The sequence below is a fragment of the Rousettus aegyptiacus genome, unplaced genomic scaffold (assembly GCF_014176215.1).
Source record: "Rousettus aegyptiacus isolate mRouAeg1 unplaced genomic scaffold, mRouAeg1.p scaffold_m13_p_7, whole genome shotgun sequence".
NCBI lineage: Eukaryota > Metazoa > Chordata > Mammalia > Chiroptera > Pteropodidae > Rousettus > Rousettus aegyptiacus.
In genome coordinates this window covers 98,962,098-98,974,321 of record NW_023416310.1, presented here as the reverse complement: position 1 = coordinate 98,974,321, position 12,224 = coordinate 98,962,098, and the positions used below count along the sequence as shown (strand labels likewise).

The 12,224-nt window shown below is 40.4% G+C and overlaps 1 protein-coding gene across 23 annotated transcripts in view; it reads right to left on the bottom strand.

Annotated features, from left to right (window-relative positions):
* The window catches only part of KLHL3 (kelch like family member 3), a 228,709-nt gene that overhangs the window by 66,379 nt on the left and 150,106 nt on the right, over window positions 1-12,224 (bottom strand). For all 23 annotated transcript variants that reach the window (XR_004951879.1, XM_016160622.2, XM_016160625.2 and 20 more), the window contains one exon: window positions 4,116-4,237. Coding sequence is in view for 22 of the 23 variants with exons in the window: in XM_016160622.2 (XP_016016108.1) it covers window positions 4,116-4,237 (122 nt within the window). In the remaining variant the exon portion in view is untranslated. The remainder of the gene's footprint in view (window positions 1-4,115; window positions 4,238-12,224) is intronic.

Below are 12,224 nucleotides of genomic sequence, written 5' to 3'. Positions count from 1 at the left end.
TACCAGCCACGTGACTAAAGGCAAATTGCTTAACCTTGCTGTGGCTCTGTCTTAACAGTAAAATGAAGATAATGGTACTGACTTAAAGGCTTGTTGTGGGAATCAAATGAGATAATACATTTAAAGCAATGCTTGGTCCATGGAAGTGCTTGGTTAGTTTTTTTTATTATTATTATTAATTATTATGAGCTGAAGTATAGATTCTGATCATTCATTTAATAAGAAACTTGAGTTCACCACATCAGCAGAGCACAGTGAGTTGGAGACAGCTGGATTCAAATCTCAATTCTATCACTTACTACCCATGTGACTGTGGGTACTGCCCACTTAAACCCTTTGAGATTCGGCTTCTTCAACTGTCAAAGAAGGATCGTAATTGAACATTCCATTGGTGGTTATGAGAATTAAATGAAATAATGCATGTGAAATGATCAACACATACTTGACTTACAGTGAGTACTAGTAAGTGTTGACATGACAATTGTTTCTTCCACCACCGAACAGCAACTCAGTCTGTCCAAGGTATGTGTGGCTGGGAAGAGATTAAGGACATAGTTCTCCCAGCCACTGAACCAAGCCCTAAATCTCTGACCCCTCATCTCCAAGGGTTTCAGGAGAGTCCCAGTGCCTCCATGCTCACCTCCTCAGTGCACCAAATCCTCCACAAATACTTTGTTCATAGATAGCTGACTGAGCAGATGCCTCAGCAGATACGTAACAGCATGAAGAAGAATCCACATTTTGATTCATACTTTCTCTTCTCAACTTTTTTCATTTGGTTTTCCCCAAGGTTACCCCTGACCAAACCATAGTTTTACGTGAGGAGAAAAAAAAGAAAATAGTGTATCCCATTGATTCCACACAATGCACACAGTTCCCTGAAGGTTCCCCACCGTGCCTCCCAGTGGAACCCCTGCATATGCTGCACCCTCTCCACCCTGCGCAGAGATGAAAACAACAGGCCTGACAAGGGGCACGCATACCAATGAGGACACAGACCAGTGGGCAGAGGAGGCAGGCCTAACCTCCCATTCTTCCTTGGAAGTCTGGCCCAAACAACATCCCCTCAGCGAGGTCTGCCCTGGTCATCCCCATCAAGGCAGTGATGGCCATTCCCTGCTTCCTGGGTCCTCCACCCTGGCCCTACCATACTACAGAGCACTCACCACCCTGGCCCTACCATACTACAGAGCACTCATGCTGTCTCTAGCTTCAGACTCTGTGCTCCTTTGTGAATGGGCTTTTATGTTCACAGTGCTCTCTGCTCTCTGTACCCATACTGTCTGCTGGCACGGGGTAGCACTCTTCTAAGTGCTTTACCTAAATTAATTCATTTAATTCTCACACCAACCCTATGTAGTAAAGTACTAATATTATGCACATATTACAGATGAAAACACTAAGGTAAGAGAGGTTAAGTAACTTGCTTAGGGTCACACAGCTAGAAAATGGTAGAGAAGATTTGAAGGCAGATGATCTAACTCATGACCACCCAAAAGAATGGGTACTATTTTGATTCCTGTTCTAAGATGAGAACACCGAACCTTAAGGCAGAGTGTCAGTGTAGATGTCAGAGAAGCTCTAGTTAGAGGGAGAGAAAAAAAATCAGAATAAGTTTCTTGTCCTGCCAGAGGTCACTGAGCCTCATGCCCTTACTTTACAGATGGGAAACTGACACCCTGCAGTGGAGGAGGGCTAGAATAACAGCACTCCGAGAATTAGCAGTAAAGCCGAGGCTCAGACCGAGGTCTCCACTCATACTCATTTCCTGCCTCATCTCTACTCTTGCATGTCGTCTGAGGCTGCACACCTTCACTCAGGCCCCAGCTCCCACCCCTACGAAGCAGTTTTTTGGTTTTTTTTAAAGCAATGGTGAAGTCATTTTTTTCCAGCGTCCTCTAATTAGTCTATCCATTGCGATCTGCTTTAAGATAACAGGTGTGATATAGAGACCACTACTGGCTTAGACCAAAGTTGTGAAGTAAACATACCTAGTGAGGTGAAAAGGACCTAGAGTGGAACATCTTTTAGTTCTCTGGTGTATAAACACTTTGTACTTAAAATATATATATTAAATAAATACATGACGAAAAGGGAGGGAAAAAACTAGTTTCAATCATATGATCATATGACCTCCCTTACACATACTCTTTTTTGGGTTTGTTTTTTGTTTTTTTTTCTTTCAGTGTTTTAAAACAACATGAATTTATGTTCTTACAGTTCTAGAAGTCAGAAGTCCCAAATGGGCCTCACCAGGATAAAATCAAGGTGTCATCATGACTGAGTTCCTTCTAAAAGCTAAGGGAGAACGTTTCTTTGCCTTTCAAGCTTCTAAAGGCCACCGACATTCCTTGGCTCATAGATCCCCCACCTTAGAGTTGCAAAGAATGTAATTTCTTGCATTTTGATGTAAACCTCAATATTTACATCAAGCGCCTAAATGAATTTAAATGTAATATTGACTTGATATAACCATTTAAAATTTTTTTGATACATGTCCTATAACTCATTTTATACAAAATTATTTGCATTTAATGTTACTGCCCAAAAGTCATTCCACTGTTTAAACTCTGCTGCTAAACCTAGGATGTAACCATTGCATTGCCCACTCCATTCTGAATGAGAAAGACAAGAAACAAAATGGAATAGCTATGCATTTTACTGTGTATAAAATACACCTCATTTTAAAGAGTAGGTAGAAGAGAGGATTAGATCAGATCACTATACAACTCAAAAGTCTGTCCAGGAGCCAGACACAAAGGCAGGCTCTATCATGGGGCAGACTCTGAGGGCTCAAATGCTGTGTGCCTCAGATCCCTGGCTTGCCTGCGCCCTGACCCCCTACCCACTTATGCATACTCTTTGTCACACCAAGCTAACTCTCACTCATTTCCAGGCCTCAGTTTAAATCTTATCTCTTGAAAGAGCCCTTCTAGGTCCCTTCCTCCATCTAAATTGATTCCCCTTGACATACTCTCTCATTGTATACCATGTTCCTTTCCTTCAAAGGACTTACCACAATATGTGCACAGATACTATTAGCATGCTTATTTGATGAGCATCTGTCTTCACCTCTTAGACCACAAAGTCCATGAGAGCAAGCAAAGGAATCGCCAACCACTGTTACAATCATACTACCCAAAAAAGTGTCTGACATATCACAGGCACTCAAACATTTAAGCTGAATTAAATGAATAAATGATTATCAATTCAGATTCACAAATACCTCAAACTTGGAAAAAGGGGTGGTGTTCTGGATAAGGGTAGCAGATATTTTAGTCACTAGAGATGTATCTGCCTCCCAATAAATAAGGTGCAATTGTGTTTTAAAAAAAAAGAAAGGAAAAGAAAAAAATCTTCACATCACATGAAGTTTCCAACACTCTAAATAAATAGCAAGATCCTTAATGACAAGAAATAGAGTATCCTGTGTCTATAGTTAGCCTGGTGATTTGCAGGGTTCCAGAGTGGGCCACACCCTCAACCATCTTCCTGACTGAGGCATGCTGCTAATGCCTTATGTCCCCACGACAAAGACGTGTGCCTTCAGGTAAAGCACCACATACGATGGCTCTTTTTTTTAAGGCTCCAGATGGCTTAGAATGAAGGCAGAGCAGTGAGAGAAGGAAAAAGCACGGACAACATATTTCACAGTCGCACACCCCTTCTGAGACTCGTGAGTGGTTCTTGGCACCTCAGACACATTCGGCTGACTAATGCTAAAACAAAAACATTTTTAACAGCCTCATAATCCAATACTCAAAATCCCTACGATGATAACTGGGGAGAAGTAGGGTCACCCAGGTTTCTAGTTCTTCCTTCACCAAGAGTTTGAACCAACATGAATTGAAGACTTCCTTCTCCAGGGCCCAAGGTCATTCTAAGGTATTATGGCCTAATGCTGAAGAGCATGAGTGCTGTGATCAGGCAGGCGTGAGTTTGAGGGTCATTTATCTACCTACTGGCCATGTGATCCAGGGCGAGTCACCTAACCTCTCTAGAGCTTTCGTTTCCTCTCCAGTTACCAGTTGTTACGAGGAGTAAATGAAATGATGCATAATGTGGTGGGCCCTGAGTGTGTGACACGCCGAGCTATTAGCTGGGGCTGAGTTTACCTGGACATTCTCTTCGGTCACCTCAATTTCAGCTGTATAGATGTAGTCGATCAGCTTACTCAGTGTCTGCCCATCCACGTCCTTGATTTCAATCTTCTTGGCTTTACTCTCAGACATGTCACCTACAATTCAAACCAAAAACAAAATGGATGTGAACCCGGCACTTAGAGTATGCTTAACTTTCACATGGCCTCTGCCTTGACAATATAAAAGCACTGACTGTGCTGCAAGAGGCAGCAGAAGGGATTCCTTCAAATGTGGGTAAAACAGATGACATCAAGGTTGCATCAACTTTGGGTCTATGATCATCCACAAATCCAATTTTAAACATTCCCCACTCTATCTGTCGCCCATTTCCCTTTTGAAGGCAAATCTGTGTGCAATAGCTCATTTGACCAACGTTTACTGTAAACCTATACACAGAGGGCCAGAAAAAGTAAACAAGGTATGCACCTGTCCTCAGGGGCACACAGTCTAGTAGGAAAGATATATAAAAATATTTATAAATAGAGGTGATAGGAGCTAGTAGAGGTATACACAAAGTACCATGATAACAACAACAATAAAAAGTAACATTTATTGCTAACTATGGCCAAGCACTGTCCTAAGCACTTTAAAGTATTACCTTTTTTAATCTTCACAACAACCTATAAGGTTTATTAATATTACTCTCATTTTACAGATGAAGAAACTGAGGCAGAGACAGGTAGGTAATTCATTTTGCCCACAGTCACAGACCTAGGAAGGGGCCAGACTAGGACTGAAATCAAGGATTCTGACTCTAAAGCCCACACTTATAATCAATACTAAATATTAAATACTAAGTATTTGACTATACTAAATACTGAGAATGCACAAGACAGAGCAACAAACCCTGCCTGGGGAATCCAAGTAAGGCATCCCAGTAGGAGGTGACATTTGAGCTGAATATTAAATAAGATCGGGCACATTCAGGGTGGTATGGCCATAGATATAGCTAAGTATTACAGAATAAAGGAGTATTCCACAAACTGCAAAGGTGAGGAAAGATGAGCTAGATGCAGGAACTGTAAGTGTAAAGAGAGGAAACTGTCAAAAAGATAAATTTTGGGAACAGTGAGAGAACGGTATGGTTGGTACACAGGGTATCAGTGAGGAAAAAGGCTGAAGAAGTAAATAGGAACCAGGACTTACAGAACCCTGTAAGCCATGCAAATAAGTTTAGACTTTTTGCTAAGGGTAGCACCACTGAAAGGTTTTAAACAGGGGAATGACATCAATAAATGGATATTTTTGAATGAAATTCTGGATACATGGTAGAAGCTAGATCAGAGGCAGAGAGAATAGTTGGGAGGCTGTGATAATAGTCCAAAACAGAGAGCATGTAGGCCTGTGAACTAGGGCAGCAGTAATACCACATTTGCACAGTCCTGAGGCCCCTTACTTCAGTCTGCCCTCTCTATGCAACACAGAGGTTTATCTAGAGCCAGGCTCATCCAACAAGAGCTGATGATTTCAGAAGGAAAAGACAAGTCATTGTCTGAAGACTGAAATAAAGGGCAACTGACTACAAGAAACAGGGACTTGGAAGCCTTTATGTGAGTGTGGAAACAGAGCCTGAAAGGCTGTTTTCTCTCTGTGGAATTTGTGCACTGAAGCCAAGAAAACAAGTATAGTACAGCATGTGGGCTCCATACACCCACCTCCAAGCCGCCTGGACTGCACATGATTCTCCCACCAATCCACAGTTCCCATCCTGACACAGTTCTAGATATGACTGACTCTGGAACAGGGGGAAAACCATTCCGAACCCTGCCTGCTCCCTTCACTGCCATATCAGGTAGACCAGAGACCCTTCGCTCTGTTCTCTCTTCTTTCTGACTGCCAGTAGAAGCCAGTCAAAAGGCCTGAGCACCAAGAACACTGAGGCAGGATAAAGAGGCGAAGGGGAAAAAAGAAAAGATGGTGCATTTCTCCTCTACCCGTAAGACAGGCTCTCACAATCTCTCTCAAGTTTAGTCCAAGACACACAAACAAAAACATACAAGGAAATCAAAAGTTAAACTCATTTCTCTAAACGGCTATTAAGATGTTCATTAATAAGAGAGTCCAGTTGGTAATTACATCGTGAAAAATAATCAAAGATATCCAATTCTTAGTTTAAGAACTTGGGCCTTAGGAAAAAAAGACTGAAAAAAAGAGCAATCTGACTGCAAGAACCAAGAGATTCAGAAACCCTTATGTGAAACCAGAACCTGGCCTGATCGTTTTTTTACTACAAAATTTGTGCTTGGGAGTCAGGTTAGGGTTTTCTAACTTTGAGGCAAACAATTAGAAAATCTTGAAATCGTATGAAAATATTTTTACATATGGTCAAAAGCTTGAATTTTCTGGAGAAAAGACAAAATCATTTTTATCGGTCTCAAATGTCCAGAAAACATTAAGACACGGTTTTCTAAATGATGGGACTTTGGGGGAGACTTTTTCTCCTTTTTTACATTACTTTGAAATCACTTATTTTCTACATTAAGTACTTAAAACTTTGATAAGCAAGTAAAAAACATGTGAAAGAAAAACTAGGGCCTTGAAGACAATATTTATTTTCTCAGAAAATTCCTTTACAGGAGATTGGAGACCTGTATAAATCACGTAGACTTGTAAAATCCAATCTTATTATCTCTTATGAAGCAGCAGAAATTACTGACCAAACTAAAACTTCAGCTTAAATAGCCACTGAAAGTGGTAGTAATAATAGCAGCTACTACGTGCCAGGCCCTCTGCTAAGGGTTTATACAAATTAACTCATTTAATATTTGCAACAGCCCCAGGAAGTAGATGATACTACTTCCATTTTAAAAATTGTAGAATTGGTATTTCAAGAGGTATTTGCACATAGCTAGTCAGAAGTAGGGCTAGGATCTGAATGTTGGCCTACCTCTAGACCTCCTGTCATTTCTAATAAATCCTTCTATAATTTAAACCTGACTCTAACTAATGACCTTGATAAAAATATTTCCAAACAAGGCTTTAGTCCAAATTCTGAGGATAACTTGGCACTTAATACCTTGCCATCAAGAACCAAGAGGGGAATTCAAGATGGTGGGCTAGGTAAAAGCAGGGTTCATCTACTTCCATGGCCACATTAAAATTACAACCAAATTATAAAACAAATAACTTGGAGAACCACCTAAAGTCTAGCTGATCATAATACATACATATGAGGGTATAAAGAAAAAGCCACATCCCCATCTGAGAAGGGCAGAGATGTGAAGCAGGCTGGTCCCACACCTGGGTATGGGTTGAGCAGTGGGAAGTAGGGCACAGCTGCAGAGGACCCCCTGAAGGACTGAGGGGCCCTAGCTCCACACAAGGGCCCCCAGCCCAGGGTTCCCATCCTTGTAAGTGGAGCTCCCACAAATCTGACTGTAAAAACCAGTGGGGATTCTGGCCATTTGGGTAAGACAGAAGAAAACTAAAAATCCCAATGTCCCCTTAAAGGGCCCGTACATAGACTCACATGCTCGCAAATACTCATCCTGGGCGCCAGTGGAGGGACAGTGGCTTGGGATGCACAAGAGACATACCAGGAAAAACTGAGTTGTGTGGTGCCAGGGCAAAAGCTAGAGAAACAGCCACCACTGCACCTTTGTCAGGCCCCGCTCCATGCAGTCCACAGACAGGTGCCATCTTGCCTCTGTTGAACCACCCTGCCCTCTGCACGGCCAATTCTGAAGCTGCATTGGTCCACTGAGATCAGACCCTGTGTCTTCCTGGGGGCCCAGCCCACAAACTGCCTGTGGCTGCCCATTGCCAGGCTGACAGCTCCACCTTGTACATTTCCCTGGGACGCACAGCTGCTGGCAAGGCAGCAGCCCTCAGCTTGCGCTGCCTCACATTTCCAGGACGACTTTTGGTGCAAACCAGAGCTGCAGTATTTCTTGGGTGGACTGCAGGGTCTGCGAGCCTAAGGCAGATAGCAGTAGCTGGCCTTGCTGCAGTCTGAGACTTTTACAGGAAGCCACAAATTCAGCATTGGCAGGAAACCTGACTTTACACTGGCCGAATGAAATTTGCTTGCTTTACCCCAGTGATCCCCTGGGTCCCTACTCCATCCAACTAGTGCCACCTAAATGCTCTTCCAGCTACTGAGTCATATGGGCAGAGGGCAGGCAGCCCCAGGCCTTGAGATGCACTGGTCTTTTTGCTAAGTCACCCCATGCCCAGTACTAGGAGTAACTGACCTCAGCTTACAGCATGGTCTCTCCCATTTGCCTCCAGATCCAACATAGGCAGCAACAATCTGCAGATTGCTTTGTAGCTCCTACCGGGTAGGCCTGAGTAATCAAAGGCAGCAGCTGACCTTGGCCTACAGGAGAGCCCCTCCTAAGAGGCCATAGAATTAACACACCTGAAGGCTGGTGTCAGACCACAAGAGCACACTACCTGACTAGGTCCATGAGCGGCACACCCAAAGGTGGTTCAACAGGTACATGAGACTGCTGGGGCAAAATCCACTCTGTGGCGTCAGCCACCACACAGCAGCTCATACCCTGTGTGTATGGCTAATCCCCACAGCCAGTCAGCCCGAGAGTCAAGCCCATCCACTGTCATGTTAACAGCAATCAAGGTTTAGTTACAACAGGAGAACACACACAACCACACAAAGAACATGTCCAGAACCCCCAGCACAGGTGATCAGGGAGTCTGAGCCACACAGGACACCTATTACAAAGGCCGCCTGGCCAAGGCTGGGAGACGTAACAAATCTTCCTAATTTATAGAAACAAATTGAGAAAACAAAAAACATATGCCACAAATGAAACAAAGGAAGAAAACTTCAGGAAAAAAAAGTTAAATGAAATGGAGGTAAGCAACCTACCAGAGATAGAGTTCAAAGTACTGGTTATAGGGATGTTCAATGAACTTAGGGAAAGAATAGATTATCTCGATGAGGACTTCAACACAGAGTGACTAAGTAAAAAAGGACAGAAACCATAAAGAAGAACCACTCAGGAATGAAGACTACAATAAATGAAATGAAGAATACACTAGAAGGAATCAACAGATCAAATGGAGAGGATCAAATCAGCAAGTTGGAAGACAAGGTAGCAGAAAACATTCAATCAGAAAAGCAAAAAGAAAAAAGAATGCAAAAAAATGAGGAAGGTTAAGAGACTTCACCAACATCAAATGTACCAACATCCATATAATAGGGGTACTGGAGGGAGGAAATAGAAAGCAAGAAATTAAGAACTTATTTGAAGAAATAATGACAGAAAACTTCCCTAACCTGGTGAAGGAAATTGACATACAAGTCCAGGAAGCACAAAGAGTCCCAAACAAGAGGAACTCAAATGGACCTACACCAAGGCACATTATCATTAAAATGCCAAAGGTTGGAGACAAAGAGAAAACTCTAAAAGCAGCAAGAGGAAGGCAGTTAGTTACTTACAAGGTTACTCCCACAAGAATGTCAGCTGGTTTTTCAACAGCTGATTTTGCAGGCCAGAAGAGACTGGCATGAAATATTCAAAGTAATGAAAAACAAGAACCCACAACCAAGACAGCTCTACCCAGCAAGGCTATGAATTAAAATTGAAAGTGAGATAAAGAGCTTCCCAGATAGGAAAAAAGCTAAAGGAATTCATCATCAACAAATCAGAATTAGAAGACATGTTAAGGGGACCTCTGTAAAAAGAAGAGGAGAAAACCCATAAATACAAACAACAAAATGTCAATAACTATGTACCTATCAAAACAAATGTAAATAGATTAAATGCTCCAATCAAAAAACATAGGGTAGCTGAATACATACGAAAACAAGACCCAGACATATGCTGTCTACCTACCTCAGATCAAATGACACACACAGACTGAAAGTAAAGGGATGGAAAAGATATTTCAGGCAAATGGAAATGAAAAAATGCTGGGGTAGCAATACCTGTATCAAACAAAATAGACTTTAAAGCAAAGGCTATAATAAAAGAGACAAAAAAGGACATTAAATAATGATAAAGGGATTGATTCAACAAGAGGACATAAACCTAGTAAACATTTACATACACAATATAGGAGCACCTACATATATAAAGCAATTAATGACTGACATAAAGGGAGAGATTGACAGTAATATACTCATAGTAGGAGACTTTAATACCCTATTGACACTAATGGACAGAAATTTCAGACAGAAATCAACAAGGAAACAGTGGGCTTAAATAACACACTAGACCAGAAGGATTTAATTGATATTTTCAGAGCATTTTGCCCCAAAGCAAAAGAATATATATTCTTCTCAAGTACACATGGACCATTTTCCAGGATAGACCACATGTTAGGCCACAAAATAAGTCTCATAAATTTAAGAAGACTGAAATCATTATCAAGTGGCTTCTCCACAATAGTGTGAAACTAGAAATCAACTAAAGAAAAACCTGGAAAATACATAAACACATGGTGGCTAAACAACATGCTACTAAACAATGAATAGGTTAATGTTGAGATCAAGGAAGAAATCAAAAGATACCTAGAGACAAACAAAAATAAAATTACAATGACTCAAAATCTATGAGACAGAGCAAATGCAGTTCTAAGAGAGAAATTCATAGGAATACAGGCCTATCTCAAGAAACAAGAAAAATATCAAATAAACAATCTAACTTTACACTTAAAAGAACTAGAAAAAGAACAGCAAACAAAACCCAAAGTGAGTAGAAGGAAATAATAACGATCAGGGTGAAATAAACAAAATAAGAGTCTAGAAAAACAATACAAGAGATCGATGAAACCAAGAGCTGGTTCTTTGAAAGGATATACAAAATTGACAAACCTTTAATTGAACTCATGAAGATAAAAAGAGAGGACTCAAATAAATAAAATCAGAAATGGAAGAAGAGAAGTAATTACAGACTCCACAGAAATACAAAGGATTATAGGAAAATACTATAAGCAATTATATGCCAACAAATTGGACAATCTGAAAGAAATGGATATATTCTCCCAAGACTGAGTCAAGAAGCAGCAGAAAATCTGAACCAACCAATTACCACCAATGAAATGGAATTGGTAATAAAAAAAACTTCCAAAAACAAAAATTCTGGACCAGATGTCTTTATAGGTGAATTTTAATCATTCAAAGAAGAATCAACACTTAGTTTTCTCAAACTATTCCAAAAAATTTAAAAGGAGAAAGGCTTCCAAACTCTTTTTATGAGGCCACCAGTACCCTGATTCTAAAACCGGACAAAGACAGAACAAAAAATGAAAACCGGAGGCCAATAACCCTGATGAACACTGACACAAACACCCTCAACAAAATACTAGCAAACTGAGATGCAAAGTTGGTTTAATATCTGCAAATCAATTGTGATACACCACATTAACAAATTGAAAGATAACAATCATATGATCATATCAGTAGATGAAGAAAAAGCATTTGACAAAATCCAGCATCTATTTATGATAAAAACTCTCAGCAAAGTTAAAATAGAGGAAACATACTTCAACATATTAAAGGCCATATATGACAAACGTACAACTAACATCATACTCAATGGGGAAGGGCTAAAAGTGATTTCCTTAAGATCAGGAGTAAGACAATGATGCTCACTTTTGCCACTTCTATTCAATATAGTGTTGGAAGTCTCAGCAATCAGACAAGAAGGAAAAATAAAACGCATCCAAATTGGAAAGGAAGAAGTAAAACTACCCTTATTTGCAGATGACATGATATTACATATAAAGATTCCACCAAAAAACTGTTAGACTGATAAATGAGTTCAGAAGTTGGTTGCATTTATATACATCAATGATGAACTATCAGAAAGAGAAGTTAAGAGAGCAATCTCATTTACAATTGTATCAAAAACAGTAAAATACTTAGGAATTAAATTAACCAAGGAGGTAAAACACTTGTTCTTGGAAAATTATGAATCACTGAAAAAAGAAATTGAAAAAGATACAAATAAAGTGGAAGTATATATACCAGGCTCATGGGTAGGAAGAATCAACATCATTAAAATGCCATAATATCCAAAGCGATCTATAGATTCAGTGCAATCCCTATCAAAATACCAATGGCATTTTTCAGAGAACTAGAACAAATAATCCTAAAATTTATATGGAATGATA